At 47.6% G+C, this 20902-nt stretch overlaps 1 protein-coding gene across 2 annotated transcripts in view; it reads left to right on the top strand.

Moving 5' to 3' along the window:
* Positions 1 to 20902, top strand: part of NRAP (nebulin related anchoring protein) — a 75027-nt gene that overhangs the window by 32985 nt on the left and 21140 nt on the right. For both annotated transcript variants that reach the window (XM_065923377.1, XM_065923376.1), the window contains exons 20-31: positions 457 to 561; positions 3425 to 3523; positions 4824 to 4928; positions 6484 to 6591; positions 8244 to 8555; positions 9685 to 9789; positions 12854 to 12952; positions 14770 to 14874; positions 15838 to 15945; positions 16495 to 16608; positions 18272 to 18469; positions 20445 to 20549. In XM_065923377.1, the coding sequence (XP_065779449.1) occupies positions 457 to 561; positions 3425 to 3523; positions 4824 to 4928; positions 6484 to 6591; positions 8244 to 8555; positions 9685 to 9789; positions 12854 to 12952; positions 14770 to 14874; positions 15838 to 15945; positions 16495 to 16608; positions 18272 to 18469; positions 20445 to 20549 (1563 nt within the window). The remainder of the gene's footprint in view (positions 1 to 456; positions 562 to 3424; positions 3524 to 4823; positions 4929 to 6483; positions 6592 to 8243; positions 8556 to 9684; positions 9790 to 12853; positions 12953 to 14769; positions 14875 to 15837; positions 15946 to 16494; positions 16609 to 18271; positions 18470 to 20444; positions 20550 to 20902) is intronic.

Below are 20902 nucleotides of genomic sequence, written 5' to 3'. Positions count from 1 at the left end.
CCAGGCCCAGGGAGGATGGACGGGGAGGTAGAGATAGAGATGGAGTTAGAATCCAGACAGTGGAGACTGGACGGTGGAGGGTTGGGACTCAGAGCTATTGTGAAAAGTCAAGGTGTGTTCATAATGGGATGAGCAAAGAGGAAAGCAAGTGCTGCAAGTGGTAAAGCTGATCCATGTTGTAAAGTAAAGCTAGGAAGTATAGCAGGTTGGCAGATAAGGTTCTTAGGCAAAAAGTCTGAAAAGCCCTCTCTTTTGGTAAAGGTGGTGGTGGTGTTGCAGAGCTAAGGTAGAATAGCCTCATTTGATTACAAGCTGGGCAGTGGCTTCACCCCCGAGCAGAGTTCTGCCTGACTATAAGATGAAGGGCAGAGAAAAGGCAGGAGTGAGTGCTTTCCTATGCCTCTGTTAACTTCTCTCAATCCATGTGTCTGATTAAGCTTGGTCTTCCTCTTGCAGCTGCAGTACAAGGCTGACCTGGCGTGGATGAAAGGGGTTGGGTGGCTGACCGAGGGCAGTCTCAATTTGGAACAGGCCAAGAAGGCCGGACAGCTGGTCAGCGAGGTAACCTGAGCCCAAGCCTCTGGCTTCTCGTCCTTCTCAGACCAAGTCATCCCGGAGAGCCATCGTTCCCTCTGAATTCTCCTCAACCCCCAGGCTTAGTTTTTGAGTGAGACTCGGGGGAGTACTTCTTCATTTTGCACATGTAGCTCACCCTGAACTAGCATTCTATACCCTTATGCCTCCTGGGAGGTATTTGTTAGAAGCCAACCAATTTAAGTGGTACTTACATCCATGAGTCAGAATGGTTGTGATATACAATTAGGACATAGGAAATGTGTTTGTCGTGTAAGGAGTGTGTGATTGCTTCTGAATCAGAGGATCTGGTATTTAGAGGTCAGGGCTTCCCTGGTAGCTCAGACGGTAAAGCGTCTGCCTACAATGCAGGAGACCTGGGTTCAATCCCTGGGTCGGGAAGATCCCCTGGAGAAGGAAATGGCAACCCACTCCAGTATTCATGCCTGGAAAATCCCATAGACCGAGGAGCCTGGTGGGCTACAGCCCATGGGGTCGCAAAGAGTCAGACATGACTAAGTGACTTCACTTCACTTCACTTCACATTCTCATCATGCTTTTTGGAAAAAGAAAACACCTGGTGCTGGGAAAGATTGAGGGTAGGAGGAGAAGGGAACAGCAGAGGATGAGATGGTTGGATGGCATCACCAACTTGATGGACATGAGTTTGAGCAAACTCTGGGAGATGGTGAAGGACAGGGAAGCCTGGCATGCTACATGCAGTCCATGGGGTCGCAGAGTCGGACTAAGTGACTGAACAACAATTCTCACCATGTGTGTGCCTTAAACTCACTGTAAACTTTGGGCAAGTCATTCAACCTTTCCAATCCTCCTTCTCTCTTATGAAAATGCAAAGGTTGGCTAGGATCCTCCCCAAATCCCTGTGGCTCCAAGCCTGTGCCTCTCTTTACTCCATGTACAGCTGGTGTTGGCAGCAGGCAGAGGAGGACTTTTGAAGGACATTTCATTTGCAAATGTGACTATTTCGGGAACCCTGTTTGGGATCTTCAAAGGGGTTCTTATTTTGGTGCCAGGAAGGCTGAGTCGGCATTTTTCTTGCACATGGTAATCATAGTGCTGATAACAGCTGCCGTTTATAGGCTGATAATAATTATGCAACCAGTGCTGTCTTTCATTGATGACTGTGGGTGTATTACACACCCATGGTTCGTTTATCACGCACATTTATTACTCCTCTGTGAGTAGACACTAGTAGTATTATATTCATATCCCCATTTTACATAGGTGGAAGGTTAAGACAGAGTTACATTTCCAGAAGTGGCAGAGCTGGGATCTGTACTTAGTGTTTTGGTCCAATGCACCAGCTCTGGACAATTAAGCAATATTGGTTTCCCGAAGCACCTTTTCTAATTTATTCTTATTTATCCACTGCACTCATGCTTCTCTCAGACACAGACACATTCAAGGTTAGGGTGTATGAATAAGGAAGGTAGAGAGAAGAGAATACCCTTGAGGGTTCCCATCACTTAACTTCTTTGAGACCAATTGAAATCCAAGTGGAACAAGCTGAGCCCCGTTTGTCTTGGACAGGGGTGTGGTAAGGGGACCTTCTGCCTTAGGCATGCCTGATCCTGTCTCACTCCTGTGCTGACCCATTGTTAAGCTCCTCCAGGGCCAGGAAGATACTTATCCTTTATCTTTCTCATAGCCCTGCTTCGCCCTGGGCAGGGTGGGTTCTTGGCTCCTCACTCAGCACTTCTGAGTTGACCAATGCAGAGGCTGGGACACCCAGGGATCTCCAGCCATGGAAAGGCATTGTGACTTCCTTCAATTATGTGGTGAAGGAGTTTTCACATTCGACTTGCTCCAACGAGAAAGGGAAAGTACAAGTTTCTTTGGAATATTTTTTGTAGAATTTCTTTTCTTCCTCCTGGGAGAAATATTTGGAATATTTCAAGATTCCAATCCCTATTTGTGCTTCAGTTGGTCTTGACAACCCTCTTGCTGACGGCCCTGGGGGCTCTGCTTACCTGTGATCTCCCCACAAGTTTCTGCTTCAATAAGCCATTCTCAGCAGCTTCCTTTCCCATCAGCTTTGGCAACTCCAATGGAAAAGCCAGAGGAACTAAATCTCCGGGAAGGACAGGAAGTCCCCGTGGGGGAACAGAATTAGCATATGGAGTTTCTGCCAGTGGCTTTGCGGCTGTGAGATGGGGACATGAGGAAGACAAGCCCTCAGTAATCTGGAACTCGGAGGGCTGTGAGGGCAGAACCCACGTGGCCACCTGCCTTCTGGCTGTGTCTCCTGGCCTTTCCTTTCACAATACTTCCTGGAACATCCTGACAGCACTGTGAATAACAGTGACTGCGAGCACAGTGAACGGTTACTCTGCCCATGGACTCCACTCGTGGGAAGGGAGGCTTTGAAGCCTCCGCACCACCCGCAGTGAAGCAGCTTCTATTGTTTTCCACATTGTACAGTCCACGCCTGAGCAGCTCAGGGGATCCAGGGATCTGCCCAAGGCCGTGAAGCCAGGAAGAGATCGGGGCAGATTTGGTCCTTGGGATTCATGGCTATCAAGTCCAAGTTCCCTCCACTCAGCTCTCCTATGTCAGATCTAGGTTTACAAAATGGATCCGTCCCAGGGCTCACGGTGACACGGGGTTCACTGAAGGGAATATTCAAGTCCCCATTCAGTAGAAGGGACTTAAACAAGCTCACTAGGCTGAAAGTCTCAGGTCTGAGTGGTCCTCTTTAAGCTAAAGGAATAGCTGAACCATCTCCCTTGGGAAAATCCTGGGGTCACAGAAAGTATATGGGTGATTGCATGTATGTGATGGTGGGGACAGCCCAATCTAATGCTACCGGGTCTCTTTTCTTTGGAAACAGAAAAACTACAGGCAGAGGGTAGATGAGCTGAAGTTCACCAGTGTGGCCGACAGCTCCCAGATGGAGCATGCCAAGAAGAGCCAGGAACTGCAGAGCGGGGTGAGTCCCGGGCTGCCCTTTCTCCTGTGAGCTGCTGTGTCATGGGCCTGGGAACCAATGGGACCACAGCAGGTGCTGCCCAGGCATGAGCCAGGAGCCAAAGAGCCTTCCCTTTAAATAGGCTGGACCCTTATTTCCACGGGCTACCAGGCCTCCCTCCCTCACTCACCATATTTCTTCTCTGGTTGTTAAGGACAGATATCAACTGACATTGTTCCTTTTCAGTTTTCAATCTTGCCTAGTTCCTTCTTCTTTCTTTCTCCTTCTCTCTCTCTTATCAAGGACTCCAGAATTCTGGAGCCAGTAGAGAATTATCTTAGAGGAGGATAGCATTTGCTTGTGAGATGGGTACACTTCATGCCCACTTGCACTCAAATGTGGAAAGTTGAACAATGAAACACCACATATGTTATTTACATGTTAGGGATCAACAGCTGAGCGAGCGTAGTTGCTACCATCTGGCCAGGACGTTCCTAGCTTTCCTTTCTAAAGGTCCAGATACATCTGCCAGAAAGGATGCAATTAACGTAATTCAGAGTTAGCAGAAAGCCACCGCATGGAAACTCAAGCTGGGAAGTGGGAGAGAAGGGAAGAGGAAAAGAGCAGGAGTGATTCAGTTTCCATGGAGAAGATGTTCACTCATGCTGCCTTTTTGGTCACTGTTCACTTTCCAGGTATCACTACCTGTGGATGTGCTAGGTTTGATCATGGGGTGCAGGAGGCAGGAGATACTTCTTATTTTTCCCACTTGGCGAGTCTGTGTTCATCTTAGTGGGTCATTTTTGTGAACATGGATGCTGTGGATGGGAACAGCTTGGGGAAGTTGATGCCTCCTGGGAAAATGGGGCTTCTCTGATGGCTCAGATGGTGAAGAGTCTCCCTGCAATACAGGAAACCCAGGTTCGAGGGTCAGAAAGATCCCCTGGAGAAGGGAATGGCAACCCAATCCAGTATGCTTGCCTGGAGAAGCCCATGGACAGAGGAGTCTGGCAGGCTATTGTCCATGGGGTCACAAAGAGTCAGACACGACTGAGCTACTAACATTTTCACTTTCTTTAAGGGAAAATGAGAACCTTAGAGGGGTTCTCAGATTGGTCCCCTGGCCACGTTTTCCTCCCAGATGCTCACTGCTGCTGCTCATTCCCTCATCATCTCTCTGCCTTAAGCTTCATTTCCTGCATGCTGCCAGCCAGCATCTGGCCCGATTGATCTTGTAATGGAGTTTCCATGTAAGACACAGAAGAACCGAGCAGCCAGCTAGCTCCTCCTTTGCTCCTGACCCAGCGTTCTCTCCCAACAGGTGGCCTACAAGGCAGAGCACGAGCAGTCCGTCCATCAATATAGCATTAGCAAAGACGAGCCTCTCTTCCTTCAGGCCCGAGCCAACGCTGCCAATCTCAGTGAGGTACAGTCCAGGGGGTGGGTGACCAGGGGCCCTACTTTCCTATATGTAGGCACCTGATCTGTAAAACCCAGCAGCCATATCAGTGTGTCTGTGTCTGGTGAGGCTGCGTACATCTGGTTGTTGTAAACTCCTTACCAGTATTAGTGAGCAGAAGGGGCTTCCCTGGTGGCTCAGTGCTAAAGAATCTGCCTGCCAAACAGGAGATGCCAGTTCAGTCCTTGGGTCAGGAAGATCACCTGGAGGAAGAAATGGCAACCCACTCTAGCATTCTTGCCTGGAAAATCCTAGGGACAGAGAAGCCTGGTGGGTTACAGGTCTGTGACCTGGTTTGAGGTCACAGAAGAGTTGGACACCACTAAGCAATGGAGCACGCACACATGCACGCATTCATGCATGCAGACAACCTTTGGTAGGAATGAGCACTGACTATATGATGGAGGAGGAGGCAGTGGTTATTCCGGGGTTGGAGTTGAAACAACATAAGACTAGTGATAGAGAGGGTAGTGAATAAGAGCTCAGACATTGGCTCCAAACTGTCTGGGTTTTTAGCACTTACTAGGTATGCAACCGTGGGCAATATCTTTGCTCTCAGCGGTCCCACTGGCAAACGAGGGCACTCCTAGTTCCCTCTACATTGAGTTGCCCCGAAGTCTCAGTGAGCTGATATATGGAAAGCACAGGGAAGGGCATGCTCAGGGAAATTATTCCTTAGGCACGAAAGCTTTCGGAGCTCCAACTTTTCTTCTCTGTCTTCTAAGGAAGGGCCTTTCTTGGCTCTTCTGCTGGGCTCCCAGGTCTTTGGGGGTCCTGATGCAAGTATTGGGGAGAGGGGAGAGAACTGGAAGGAGAAACAGAAACTAAATTGATTCACACAGAGAAATGGAGGGAGCTTTAGATGGTAAAGAATCCGCCTGCAATGCAGGAGACCTGGGTTCAATCCCTGGTTTGGGAAGATGTCCTGGAGAAGGAAATGTCTACCCACTCCAGGATTCTTGCCTGGAGAACCTCATGGACAGAGGAACCTAGTGGGCTACAGTCCATGGGGTTGCGAAGAGTCGGACACCACTGAGCAACTTTCATTTTTCAGAAGAAAGAACTTGAAATCTGGAGGTGGGGGCAGGACAGGAAGTGGGAGGAGCAAAGGAAAGACTCACATGCAGTAGAGGCTGGGCTCAGAAAGAGAAAGGGGTGCACCGGGAGCAGCTGCTGGGCTGGCGGGGTGTGCAGAGACGGGGAGCAGACTCTTTGGAAATTCTGCTGTGTGTTGTGCGGTATCATTCCACCTATGACCTGTCACTAGACTTCTGTGAAGACTCTTAGTATTTCCCAGGGCTCTGGAGTTCAGTGTCTGCTTCTTTCATCCAAAGCCCTGTAAGGCAAGAAGCCTTAAGGTAGGAACAATAAGGCCTGCTTGTATTCAGGCTCTAGGTTTCTCTGGGTCTCAGGGTTTCTATGGAAGGATGTAATGGGTGTTTGCCCCCTGGAGAGGTTGTTATAGAATCTAACGGAAGTCCTCTCACTTCAGGATGATCTCTTTTCTCCTAAATCCCCTTAGAAACTGTACAAGAGCAGCTGGGAAAACCAGAAGGCGAAAGCATTTGATCTGCGTCTTGACTCCTTGGCCTTCCTGGCAGCCAAAGCCAAGAGGGACCTGGCCAGTGAGGTAAGTCAGTCCCCAGTTGGTACTCGGCGCCAGGAATCCTGACATCTATATCTGGGGGAGTCCGAAAGTGTCCTGGCAGGTTTTTAGCCTCTCTGAGCCTCAGGATTCTAATCTGCAAAACAGAGATAAGTATGACCATCTTGCAGTGAGATAATCGTGTAAGTGTCTAGCACACTACCTGCCACACACTTGTTTTTGGTAAGTGGTCACTGGTATTATCACTAGTAGTAGCGTGAGTAGTAATCCAAACCACTCATTTTACAGGTAAACTGATGCCCAGAGACATTCCATGACTTTCTAGGGATGTGGAGGCCTGCTGAGGTTAAGAGTACAGGCTCAGGTGTTGGAATGACTCGGGGTAAAATCCCTGCTCCATCACCAAATAGCCTGTGACTCGGGGTAGGCTGTCTCACCTTTCAAAATCTCAGTGAACTCATGGGTAAATTGGTAATTGCAAAATGGTTATGAGGAAATGAGATGCATTGATGTGTGTTAAGTGTTCTGTAGCCCAGTGCTGTCTATTACGGTTCCGATGTGAGAGAAGGAGCTTAGGTTATAAGTCTGACATTGGTGGCTCAGACAGTAAAGAATCTGCTTGCAATGCAGGAGACCTGGGGAGCAGCTTTCACTTTCACTGCTTCCTTCATCGAGAAAGTCTTGCTTCCAAAAAAACCCCAAATATGTACGTGTGTATACACATTCTGTATCTATTGTGTATGTATGTGTAATAATATATATACACACAAAAGTATAACCATAAAAGTGTATAGCTATCAGCTGAACTAAACAATGGCTTGGCAATGTGGTTGATATACATTATAACACAAGTCCTTTGTCTCATCACAAACCAGTACTTGTCTATAGATGCACTTTTGAGTGGCACGGATTTATACCATCCCTGGGTCATTATAAGTGTTCAGTAAATCATGGTGTATAGTGACCCTGTTGTTCTTGTTGGCAGATTTGAAAGTAGAGCCCACATCTCCTGATGACCCCAGTAATGACGATGTTGAAATGATGCCACACACCAGCATCCTGCTACAGTTTTCAAAGCATTTCCATATCTATTCTTTCTTCGGATCCTCATAAATCTTGGCCTAGTGTTTCTTTTTCAGGCTGGTGTGCTCCCTTTTGCTTCTCGTAACTCCTAAATATTTACATGTACCTCAGTTGTCTTTCATTTGAACTGCTTTCTGAAATAGCAGTTGTATTTTAGGTATTCTGTGTCTTTTTCATTTCCTGATGACTTTCCATACTATTCTCGCTGTTATCAAAAAAGATTACAAAGTGGCTTTCATGAAAGCAACAGGCCACTTAAAAATAAGCCCAGAAAGAGCAATCTCAAGTAATATAGAGACAAGGTGGAATTTCACCAGGAAATGGGGAGAAGACTGTTTGATAGCTGAACTTCGAGTTTAGTTCTGAGGTTCTGGTAGTGCAGGTGTAAAGGGAAATAATGAGTTGTAATGTTTTTTTTTTCAATATTTGATGAAAGGAAATATATCAGTTGTTCAAAGGAGGCACGCTTTTTATGACACTAATTCTGATAGGTCCTGTTGTATGACTTTGTTTTAACTTTCTTGTGTGGCTTGACGCTTAATTCCTTTAGGAGATATCTGCTAAGGTGCCCCTGCTCTCTTTCTCTCATTTAGGTGAAGTACAAAGAGGATTATGAGAAATCCAGAGGGAAGCTCATTGGAGCTCAGGGTGCCCAGGGGGATTCACAAATGAGCCACTCGCTGCAGATGTCCAAGCTTCAGAGTGAACTGGAATACAAGAAGGGCTTCGAGGACACCAAATCCCAGTGCCACGTCCCCCTGGACATGATCCACCTTGTGCATGCCCGCAAGGCTCAGCACTTAGCCACAGACATAGGCTACAAGACGGCGTCCCATCACTTTACAGCTTTGCCTACAGACATGAAGGTGGAATGGGCCAAGAAGGCTTACGGTTTACAGAGTGATGTAAGCTCCTCGTGTGTGTGTGTATATGTGTGTGTGCACGCTAGTGTTTCCCAAACCCTTCAGGACATAGTCTATTCTTTGAGATATCTGTTTCTGGATCCCTCAGTGGAAACGTTTAAGCTTCCTAGTGCTTTAATTTTACTCAGAGCTATGTCCATTTTAGATTCGGTACTACCAAACAAAATTATACAGCTTCCTTTTTCTTCTTGGCATTCTGATGGACATAGGTTATCTATGTTTCTCCTTCTTCCTGGGTTGGTGGGGGGATGTCTATGTGACATTCTTAACTGTGACCCTGCCCGTGAAGAGAGCATTCTGGTACTCAGTCCAAGGTCAGTAGCCCTATGTTTAGAAAGGGCAGCTTGCTAGTCCTCCTCAGCCCTCTCCCCTTCCCCATTATGTTCTTTCATCTTCGGTTGACTCTTGCACAGGAAAGTGGGCGAGCTGAAAAGACAGGTCAGCGACAGTCAGACTGTCGCCCGTGGAGGTGGGGTGGGGGCAGTGTGGACACACCCTTCCAGGTAGAGCTCTTTTAGGTTGGAGAGGTGATCTGCTAGTTTCAGAGAGGTGCCCATATAAATGATTTTCCATTAAAACTACTACTCCTTCCATGGCAAAGAAAGAAATGAGAAATACCTCCCCTGCTGCCCTGCCCCGAGGTTCGTAAGAAGGAATTGGCACTGTGGGAAGCCTCGCACGTCTTGTGAAATTCCCTCAGATAGCTCCCCACCCGGGTTCCGTTGTGGATTCTTGTTTTCTTCTCCCCTGCGTGTTATTTTAAACAAGAAACCGGGGAAAGCAGACAATGAGGCCGCGCTTCTTCCCGAGGTTGCCGTGGACCTGTAATGAGGGATGCGACTGATGGGGGGCCCCCCTCCATCCAGCTTCACCCCCAGCAGTGTCGGGTGGGGCTAAAGCCACCATCTGCGGGTCGGCTCCAATTAAGGGAGACATTAATTTACATTTTGGAGCACTACCTGTGACTGTGCAGAAATGGATAAGACAAAAGTGGCATCTAATTTGACTCAGCTGGCACCAAGGTGGCATCGGGGAGCCATTAATAGCCCTTTAAATGTCTGCACACCAACAATGGCCTGCCTTTTTTTTCCCCCCCTTTCTCCTTTGTCAGAACCAATACAGGGCAGATGTGAAGTGGATGAAAGGGACGGGCTGGGTCGCCACCGGGTCATTAAATGTGGAGCAGGCGAAGAAGGCAGGAGAACTCATTAGCGAGGTGAGATTCCCTGACAGCGTGCGGCGGGCCTGGCTGCATTAGGCGTGCGGCATTTCTGTATAAAATTAAAATAATTTCCACTCAAAAGGCAAAGAAAAAGGCAAAGCTACATGAAAGGCCTCCAAACCCAGACTAGGGCCAGTAATTAGAGGAAAACCACATACCAAACACACCCCAGTAGGGGCCCACAGAGCCCTGGCAAAAACAAAGTGGGTGACAAATGATATTATGAATAATAATGACAATCAAACAGAGCTCAATTGCTACCCACCAACTTACCTTTTTAATGAAGCAACACGGGAGAGATGATAAAAGGACACATTTATCGCACCCAGAAAGCCCTTTGGTGACTGCACGCACATTTTCTTCCTCTTTCTTTCCGAGGCAGGCAGTGTAAACAGTTTTTGAATATTCACGTGGTGTCGAACATGTGACACGGTTCTTTTTTTGTTGGAGGGCCTCATTTCTGTTTGAATCTCACCGCTGTCTACTTGCAGACACCCTGGTTGGACCCACAAGCTTCTGAAAGGAACTGTTTCCTTGCTTTTTAGGACAGTATCCTTGAGCAGATCTTTTAAAGACTAGGTCAGTGTTTCTCGACCTTGGCCCTGTGGACATTTTGATGACTCTGTTGTGGGGCTGTCCTGGGCCTTGCAGGGCATTTGGCAGCTTTGCTGGCCTCTAAGCATTAGACGCTCACGGCACTTTTTCCCAGTCGTGACAAACAAATATGCCTCCAGACACTGTTGCGGGGTGGAGTGACTGCTCCTGGGCTGGACACATCAGAGTCATTTTGTCTCACATTCACAGAGAGACTGCACACCCTCAATAAGCCAAATCCACTCTGTAATGACTGCTTTGGGAGGGGCTTGCTCAGCAGCCTGGTCTTTCTGGATGCTCCTGGGTGAGCAGGAGACATAATGACTATAGCCCCAGAAGACTTCAACCTTGAGACAGTGAGCAGCCTGGGACAGTGTTTTGGTCCCAGGTCCTCCTAAATGTAAAGCTAAAGCAGAAAGACACCTGCAGTGTAAGCACGCCTGCCAGGCATTGATATTTTCCCATGGTGACTGAGCATTCCAGTCACCTGACACATCATAGTTTATGCATGATAAGTCGCTTCAGTCGTGTCCAACTCTTTGCAACCCCATGGACCGTAGCCTGCCAGATTCCTCTCTCCATGGGATTCTCCAGGCAAGAAGACCAGAGTGGGTGGCTGTGGCCTCCTCCAGGGGATCTTTCCCACCCAGGGATCAAACCAGCGTCTCTTATATCTCCTACATTGGCAGGCGAGCTCTTTACCACTAGCGCCACCTGGGAAGCCCAATGTGTCACAGAGCTGGTTTCAAAAATGGCCTTGCTCTGATTGACTTAATTTTTAGAAATGTTAGTGGACATTCAAGGCTCAGAAGACCCTGGGAGTTCTGTAGAGATTGTACTGCCCTAAGTATTAAATAATTCAGTCTTATTAAAGAGAAGCTCCCTTAGGAGGGTGAACATGAGAAACTTACAAGAGGAATCATTTAGAGTTGAAGATTCATGCTCCCAAACTCTCCATATTGGACCCACTCATAAAAATAAAGGCCGTTGTACACATCATTTAGACTTTGAGATGATTCCTTCATGTATTTAAGTCTGGAAGACAAGGGATCTTTTTTGGAACCATCTTTCCTATAGGGGCCTTAATTTTCCACCACATTTTGCAAACTTATTTAACAAATTTGCTTATCTTCCATGCTTTGTGTGTGCTCACTCAGTTGTGTCCGACTCTTTGTGACCCCGTGGACTGTAACCCAGAGGCTCCTCTGTCCATGGAGCAGGAAATGGAGCAGGTTGCCGTTTCCTATTCCAGGGGACACTCCATGCTTTATACAGGTCTTCAGACTTCAGTAAGGACATCTTTCAGCAACTTTTCCCAACCATCTCATTCTAGTTTGGCGTGTTTCCAGTTTAGGGTCAAATTGAATTGGTTTCTTAGTTTTCAGATGGAATGCCAGGCTCTGTGAAAGAGCCACAGATGCACACACACTTGTCATTTAAACCAGGAGTTAGCAAACCTTTTTTTTGTAAAGGACCTGATGGTAGATATTTTTGGTTTTGTGGGCCACCCCACTTCTGTTGTAACTACTCACCTCTACCATTGTGGCCAGGTACAGTCATAGATAAACATGTAAATGAATGAGCATGACTGTGTTCTAATAAAACTTTATTTACAAAACAAATGATGAACCAAATTCAGCTGGACATTTAACTGTCTTCTTAAGATAATCCAGTATACAAATATTCAACCCGAAGGAAGTGTTTCTAAAATAATTGTTTGATTGGATAAAGGATACACTTCATAATTCCATAAAGAAAGCAACCATTTTACTCTCCTAGAACTGTACTTTGATTAAAAAAAAACAAATTAATTTAAGCATGATTTTCAGAATATTTCAAAATTGCGTATCTCAGACTTTGTTAGCATTTGTATTTCTTGTAACCCTTATTGTTTGTTGCAGTCTCTTTCAAATTGTCTGATGATTCCTTTCAATAATAGCACTCTTTTTCTTGTTATTATAACATTTATAGAATTATTGCATATGTTAACTGAACCAGTTTGTAGGATCACTGACTGTTAAAGTAAGGGTTTTGACTGTGATATCTTCCAAGTTCTTTTGTGGAAAGAACTTAGAAAGCTTCAATGATAAATGTAACTATGAATGTTCTTTCTTGCTTGGAAGACCCAAACTAAGGTATGTAAACAACTGCAAGACAGTATCTGAAGGCTATATAAAGAATCCTTTCCTAAGTGTGTATCCTACAGTATTTTACCCATATAACCTAATTTTGAGATGTTTTCTTTGCACCAGGTAGAAATACTTTAATGTTAATTGACATGAGGTTATTCTTAAATTGAAACAAATATTAACCTAAAGGCACCTAGGATATAAAGATGGAGGAAGTCGAATAATAATTATGTTCACAAATTCACTCTAATCTCAAGCAACCTATGATTTTCTCTTTCAAATGGCATGAAAGAGCAGCACAAAATTCACAGCTTTGATCTTTTTCTGCTCAACAGAAGAAGTACCGGCAGCATCCAGATGCTTTGAAGTTTACCAGTATTAAAGACACTCCGGAGATGGTCCAGGCCAGAATTAGTTATACCCAAGCAGTGGATGTAAGTGATAATGTATATACATCATGACTCTAAGAGTGGGCTCTTCTTTCAACCCTGCGATTGAAGCTGAGGGGTTCTTGGCTTGCTCCTTCTGTTGTTCTAAGGATGAAGGAGCTTCTTATCCTTTGCTGAGACTCACCTTAGCGGGGGTGCCTCTTCATCAGGATGCAAATGGGGTGTTACCGCTGCTCTTAGCTGCCAAGTGGGGCGCCACCACCCCAGTGCCCCTGGCTTTCATTCCTTCCCATTTGCATGTCTCCAGGGTTTGTCTGAGGTCAAGGCCTTTTCCCCTCTCCTTTTGTTTTGAAACAGTGTTTTCAGAAATGGAACTTTGGGGCGAAATTCTTGATGATTGGAATATTTAGGAATTGGAATGCTTAGGGTTTCTTGGGACCCAGGGCAGAAATTCTGGCTTTCTGAATTCCCCTAAAGACTTCGAAAGTGATTTGAATCTTATTTATGTACATTAGACTAACTTTCAAGCCATTTCCCATCTTCCCTTTATAAAGTGAAACCAAGATCTGGCCTTTTGCCTCTCAGCGCAGGGTTCCTTGGAGACTGGGAAGAATGACGAGGTCCTCTAAAAATTCACGTTAAGACAGGATTAGTCCTGTTTGACTGATTCTGCTGAGAGGGGCCCCTGGGTCATTGCACAGGACAGACAGGCCTTTAAAATATCTTCAGACCTTTTAACTTGCCACGAGGGAAATTGACAAACCTTGGTGGGGAGGAGTTGCCAAATGTCTCCCTTGCTTCCCAATTGAAGAAATTACTCCTGTTGTGCCATATTTGATAGTCATTCTGAGATGGCTCGAGTGCCTATCTGAATATATTATGGGATGGTTTACAGAGTTACGGGTTTAGAAATTTTATTATTTCTTGACCATCAGCCTGTCAGAAGCAAATTTAATTCTGAGAAGCATAGATGGTCAAACAAGAACTTGTGTAGGAAGAGAAAAAAAAAATACCTGCTTTTTCCTTATCCTAACCAACTCTAGGGGGCACTGCTGTGATACGTAGAAACTTGGACACGTCTAATAAGATTTAGGATGGAAAAGCCCGGTTTAGAAACTTTCTGTGGTGGTGGATGCCAACTCCATGTGTCACTGCTAACTGCTAGAATTATCATAAGCCCAGATCAGAGATCTGGATGGACAGAGTCCCAGACCCACCCCACCCACCGGGAAGAGGTTTATTAGTTAGCATAAGAATCCTTGAGGTGGCAGGGATGGGGGGAGGATGGAGGTAGGTCCAGGGAAAATCTCAGCTGTGGAAGAACCATTCTCCCTCGTGCCTGCTGTATTTTGAAGTCCTGTCCTTGTTTGTTCAGCCGCTCAGTCGTGTCAGCTCTTTGCCACCCCATGGACTGCCGCATGCCAGGCTTCCCTGTCTTGCCCTATCTCCTGGAGTTTGCTCAAATTCATGTCCATTGAGTCTGTGATGCCATCCAAGCATCTCATCCTCAGCCGCATGTCCTCTCCTAGCTCATAGTTAATAACAAAATTCCTAGAGATTAACCAGACCTCATTCTCTCATTGGACACCCATCTCAGCAGTGTGCTCCAAGGGGAGTGTTCACTGAGACGGCAGGTTTCAGCCTGTCATGTTCTGGGCTGGGAAGTAGAAGTCGGGAGGGAGTGAAGTGCATGTCACCGGGGAGAGGATCACTGTGCAGTCCTGGAGGAGGCAGGACACCCAAGATCCTGTCTCCACGGGGAGGGAACAGCGGCAGCGCCTTGGTCTCCTGGAGGGTAACCTGGCTGATGGCTGCGTGGGGGAGGCTTCTGGGTTTAATGCAAAACCTCTCTGCATCCACAGAGGTTATACCGGGAACAAGGAGAAAACCTAAAGCATCATTACACACAGACCGCCGACCTCCCTGAAGTCCTGCTGGCCAAGCTGAATGCCATGAATATCAGTGAGGTGAGGCTGATGGAGGGGAAAGTGAAAGTGTTAGTCTATCAATCACGTTCGACTCTTTGTGACCCCACGGACTGTAGCCCACAAGGCTCCTCTGTGCATGGAATTCTCCAGGCAAGAATACCGGAGTGGGTAGCCATTCCCTTCTGCAGGAGATCTTTCCAACCCAGGGATCGAACTTGGGTCTCCTGCATTACAGGCAGCTTCTTTACATCTGAGCCACCAGGGAAGCCCTGATGGAGGGGTGGCTGGTTTTAATTGCGGGAGATCCTGGACCTGCACGATGGCAGCGCACCCGTGCTGGGAAGCATCCCGCACTCCTGCTTTCGGTTTAATGCTCGCCGTCACTGAAATGTGCAAGGTTTCTGAACAAGGGGCCCCATGTTTTCCTTTGCGATGGACCCTGCACGCAGAGTGGCTGGTCGTGCAGAAGAGCCAAGCACATTGATGAGGATGAGACTAGGAAAACTCCCTTCATACAAAGGGCATTTATACTGAGGGGCTGGAATCTAGGTGAAGCCCTATTTTCTATATAGAAGCTACATTCTATAGCCTCATAATATAGGTGAAGACATCCAGCCAAAGAGAGACTTGGGAGACCGAGCTCTTTCCTTCCCTCATCCCTGTTGGCACCCCCCTTGCCTCTTCTTCAGCGGAGACAGTCGAATCCTCTTGATTCTCCATCAGGAGCTGTGCACCTCCAGCCTCATGCCTCCTTCTTCCAATCAACTTGCTGCTCAGAACAATCTGGTTCTGACTCCAGAGCTCTTGTCTTTTAAACCCCAGTCCCAGCCCCACGGCACTCCCCTCCAAGGCTGGACATGAGGCAGGTTCCAACTCTCGGTTGGTTTTTGCTGGGCCACAGAGATCTCTTAATTGGGGGGGAGCACTTCACAAGAAACCAGATTCTTGTTTTGATCGTGGGAATTTAGGAAAGGTCTTTATTGGTGCCCATCTTCTCAACAGACACGTTATAAGGAATCCTGGAGCAAACTTCGAGACGGTGGCTATAAACTGAGACTGGATGCCATTCCGTTCCAGGCAGCAAAGGCTTCTGGCGAAATCATAAGTGATGTGAGCTTCACACCCGCATTCCTGTGACAATGTTTAATACTCACCCATCTGTATTCCTTTTGCCCCTAACCCCTGCCTTCTTTTGCCTGTGGCTAATATCCTCTCCTATCCCCAACTGACTGTGTCAGGGCCATCAGATAACGACCGGTGAGAAAGAACATGCCTTACAACAACAACAAAAATCCCCTAGCCGGGGTACAAAGCTGATGCTGGACTGTAAATATGGACCCCGGGCAGATGAAACGCACCCTCCGCCAAGCGCTTTCCTAAAGCCAGTCCATGTGAAGAGACTGTTAACAATGCACCCACCTTCCTCCCAGCCTGGGCCGCCCAAGCGCTCTCATGTCCTGCCATTTCATATCCCAGCCCTTTAGTCATTGGGAGGCTTGCATATGAAAGAATAGGCCTTTTGACGACTCCCGCGCCTTTTCTTTCAACTCACCCAGTTACTGTCAAAAGAACAAAACATTTTTTGCCCAATACCCACCTCTTCCATTCCATGTCCCTTGTCCCCGAGCTGTTACTCTCTCCCGCTCTCTTTCCCTTTAGTACAAATACAAAGAGGCATTTGAGAAAATGAAAGGGCAGATGCTCGGCTCCCGGAGCTTGGAAGATGATATCGGCCTTGCACATTCAGTGTACGCGAGCTCTCTGCAGAGCCAAGTAAGTGGGAGAGAACTCAGTGGAGCCTGGACCCCCAAACCTAATGATGACGCACAGCCCACAGATGTCCTGTGTCCTTCTGCTTGTGGATTTTGGCTCTGTCCTGGCTAGCTGGGTGGCATGGTCAGGACCCTTGGCCCCTCTGGGCTTCAGCTTCTTCCTCAGTCAAGTGAGAGATTGAGCATTCTTTGATTCTCTCATTCTATGATTTTCACCAGCGGCCACAAATGGAGGCCTGTGGGTTGGATTTTGGACTGCAGAGGTATTTTGTTGGGTCTGCAGAGAAAATGAATTGCAGACTTTTCAAAATGGGAAACTTGGCATGAAAGTTTTAAAGTTCTGTGCCGAAGCCAGGCCTTGATTCCTCAAGGCTACCGTTGAAGTTGGTTACTGAGAGCCCCATTTAGAAGGGATCTATGCCGTCCTGGTCATGCAGCCAAGCCCTGCTCACCCACTTCCTCCTTCACTCAATTATGCTACCTATCTGGCTCCTGGTGACATCTGGGTTTGCACCCCTTGACTTTGATCCTCTGGGTGCTGGTACACGCGTATATGGTATCTCCTTGTACATATGTGAGTTGGCTAATGGCTGGGATGAAATCTAATATGTGTCTGACATGTAGCAGAGGGCTACACACTTTAACACGCAGTGCCTCATTTAATCATCAGCTTATTTCTAGGAACATTGTTTGTTCATCCTGGTTACTGATAAGGAAACCTAGACCCTGAGTGTCTCAGTCCCTTGCCCAAGGTCGGCTGGAAAGGGGCAGAGCTGCACATGGAGCCAGCTCTCCATCACGTGCTCTCTCCACAGCTTCTCTGCCTCAGTTTCCGTTTCTAACACTTCTTTCCACTTTCTGTACCAGGGTGGGATTGGACATGAATTGTCCGTGGCTTTTAACTAGGGGTTGGGGGAGGATGAGCAGAAGTGGGGGTGGGTGGTTAGGAAGGAGTGTGGGCAGAGCTTGGAGGGCAGTGAGAAGACTGGAGGAAGAAGAGATGGTGATTATGCATCTGACTCCTCAGAAAGCCCAGAGTGAGCTTCGAGGACCTTCAAACAGCTCCTCCGAGGACTGGGGTGGAGCTTGAGGTCTGCAGATGGGCCTCCCCATTCCTGCTGCAGGGTGCATGTTGGGCTCTTGGGAACTCATCCCTCAGAACTGGCTTTTCAAGCATCTGCCCGCTGCTCCCGGTTCCCAGATTTACTAGGATGTCATTGTCTAGTGTTTGAAGACGCTGTCCATTAGCTAGCGTATGGGGAGAAACCCTGGTGTCTCAGTCTGAACTTGTGAGGGTGATAAGTGCTGGGGAGCAGGAGGCAGCTCAACCATGCCTCCTCTTGCTTTTTGAAAGCGAGACGATCTCGACTTGAACTAAGGAACCACTGAGATTTTATCTGCCCCTTGAACTTCTGTATTTTCTCCAAGTGGGGGAGCCCTGAGCCTGGGTCCCAATCAATGACTGCAAAGAGCTGAGAGTGGCTAGTGGCAGGACCTAGAGATGAGTCCTGCTTATTAAGCCAGTCCCCATAAGAAAGGAGGACTGGGCCTGCCAAGAACACCTCTCGGGGCTCACCTGGGACAATCGCAGCACATTGTTCTCCCTTGTGGCCCCGATGTAAACGGCGGCTTTAAAATAACTGTTGATCTGTCTGCCCATCTAGGTGAATTACAAGAAAGACTTTGAACACTCAAAGGCGCAGTTCCATCTGCCGTTGGACATGGTAACCCTGGTGCATGCCAAGAAGGCTCAGACCCTGGCCAGCGACCAGGACTATAGACACCCGCCCCCCCAGTACACGTCCTTGGCCGAGGACCTGAGGCTTAGCTGCGCCAAGAGAGCTCACAAGTTGCAGAGTGAGGTAAGGGGACCTGCCTCTCTCTTCGGGCTCTTTTCCTCTTAAATTTGACTGTGAGGCAGTGACCCACAAGCTCCTGTTGGCTCAGTGGGGGCTCCAGAGATGAAGAATCCTATACCTGGGATTTCTTTTGAAGCACTGCCCGTGTTGTTCCTGCCTTGCTCTTCATAAGCCCAGTCACATAAATCTATTAATAACAGCAACAATTTATTGAGTGTGTTAAGTGTGTGTTTAGTCGCTCAGTTGTGTCTGACTTTGTCACCCTATGAACTTAACTTTCCCCTGTGGAGCCCGCCAGGCTTCTCTATCCATGGAATTCTCCAGGCAAGAATACTGGAGTGGGTTGCCATTTCCTTCTCCAATTTATTGAGTATTTCTGCTGAATTCTAGGCATTGCGTTTATAAGCATTGTCTCTTTTAATACTCAAAATAACCCGATAGCTTTTATCCCCAATTTGCAGAGAAACTATAGTGAGTCTCAAAGACGTTAAATAGCTCATGCGAGATCACAAAACTATAAATGAGAAAGGGGGTGCTGAGATTTGGAGGGAGTTCAAGGAAGATGCCTTTGAGGCTCACGGTTTAGCATGTTCAGGACTTGTCAGTGGTGTTGTTTCTGGCCCAGGTTGGGCTAGGGGTTCCTCTAGGAGCCTTATATGTTCCTGGGTCACCCATCTTCTGAAGAGGCCTGAGGTCTGCCCAGAGAGGTGCTCAGAGCCCCTTTGGAACTAACCCAATTCAGGCAGAGAAGAGTGTCGGGCGGTTCTTGTTCAGTCGCTCAGTCATGTCTGACTCTGTGACCCCATGGACTGCAGCATCCAGGCTTCCCTGTCCTTCACCATCTCCCGGAGTTTGCTTAGACTCATGTCCATTGAGCCAATGAGACAGAGCGCAGGGAAATCAGGGCCCCAGAGACCATCCCTGGGCCCTCCCAAGGAATCTCCTGAGGCCTTCACAGTCCTCCCAAGTGCATTTCTAGCTCATGCTGCCCATTTTCTTAAGCAGCCAGGCCTGGGAGCATTGGGAAGTGTTAAAGAATTTCCTCACTTACCGATGTATCTTCCCAACAGGCAGCAGCATCCTTTTTGGTGCTCATCTTATCCCCCAGCTTGCTATATTTCCATTGCCGGGAGATTTGCAAGTAATGGGTCTGAGTTGGAAATAAGACAAGCTCTCCCCGCCACACCCCCCCCCCCCCGAAAAAAAAACCTGCTTTCTGGTTTGACAGAGCCTGAGAGCTGAGTGGCGCTCAGATCTGGGTGGCTGTTGTCTGTTGGAATTTTCTGCCCGTGTGCGGCATTTACTGAGTGACATAAACTGTCGGGAACCCAGGAGCAGCTGGAGGAACTAGCGAGCCGCCACGCTCAGCTCAGGGACCCGTTTGTTACTTGAGCAGAGCTCTGGCTGTCCCTGCCTCTCATTGCCTTAGCAATTGGAAGGAGGCACGCCCAGGGGGTGCCTCGGTGGCTGAAGGGGAGTGAATTTGAGGCCCTCTTTAAACTGTCAACCCAGACCCTTCAGGTACACACCCCCGCCCCCACCCCCATCCCCACAGACTCGGGGCTTTGTCAGATTATTCTGGATTCATTTATTAGTTCTTTCTTAACCCATGATTAATTCATGCCGCCCTCTGCTGCTGGGGTTTGTTTTGAAGACCTATTAAATCATTTCCACATTTGCCCCAAGACAGCTGACTTTGTAACCACAATCCACTCCAGCGATTATTTTTTGATAGCCCACATGAAAATAAAAATCCGCTGAGCACCCCTCTAACAGCTACAGAGACGAGTGACAGCAGAATTATTTTCTTCTGACCTACATTTTTGTTTCTCTAATGAGCATTTATTCAGAAGCCTGTGTGCGTTCGCTGAGTATTGTGTGTCTGGAGAGGCTGGTTTGGCCTTGAGTTCTAATTATGATGTTGTCTGTGTTGGGTCCTTCCTTGTTCCATGTGATTGGTTTTTCTGATTCCTTGTAGAATTTGTACCGGTCAGACCTGAACTTTATGCGAGGTGTTGCCTGTGTCATTCCAGGCACATTAGAGATTGAGGGGAGAAAGAGAGCATCTGAACTCATCAGTGAGGTAACCGGGGGCCCAGGACGGGGTGGGGGTGTCGAGTATATTTCCCAGTAGAGATTAAACAACAATCAGTTGCGTCTTACTAAAGCCAATTAGATGGTACATTTGTTAGCCTTAGTGATTCGCCCGGCGTCTCCCCTTACTCCCTTCTCCATTCAGAAAGGGTGCCACATAAGACAACTTTCCAGATTCTGGGTCAGGTCCTGTGTTAATGCCATACAAGAATTATTCACTGGCTCGCAAGATGTACTTTCCCAGAATCCCTTTGAAGAGTGGCTTGTGAAAAGAGAGCAGGCTTTGGAGACACAGATGGTGATTCATTTGCTGTGTGACCTCAAGCCAGTCACCTGCCCTCT

Source organism: Muntiacus reevesi, chromosome 2 (assembly GCF_963930625.1).
Source record: "Muntiacus reevesi chromosome 2, mMunRee1.1, whole genome shotgun sequence".
NCBI lineage: Eukaryota > Metazoa > Chordata > Mammalia > Artiodactyla > Cervidae > Muntiacus > Muntiacus reevesi.
This window is presented reverse-complemented; position numbering and strand designations above follow the sequence as displayed.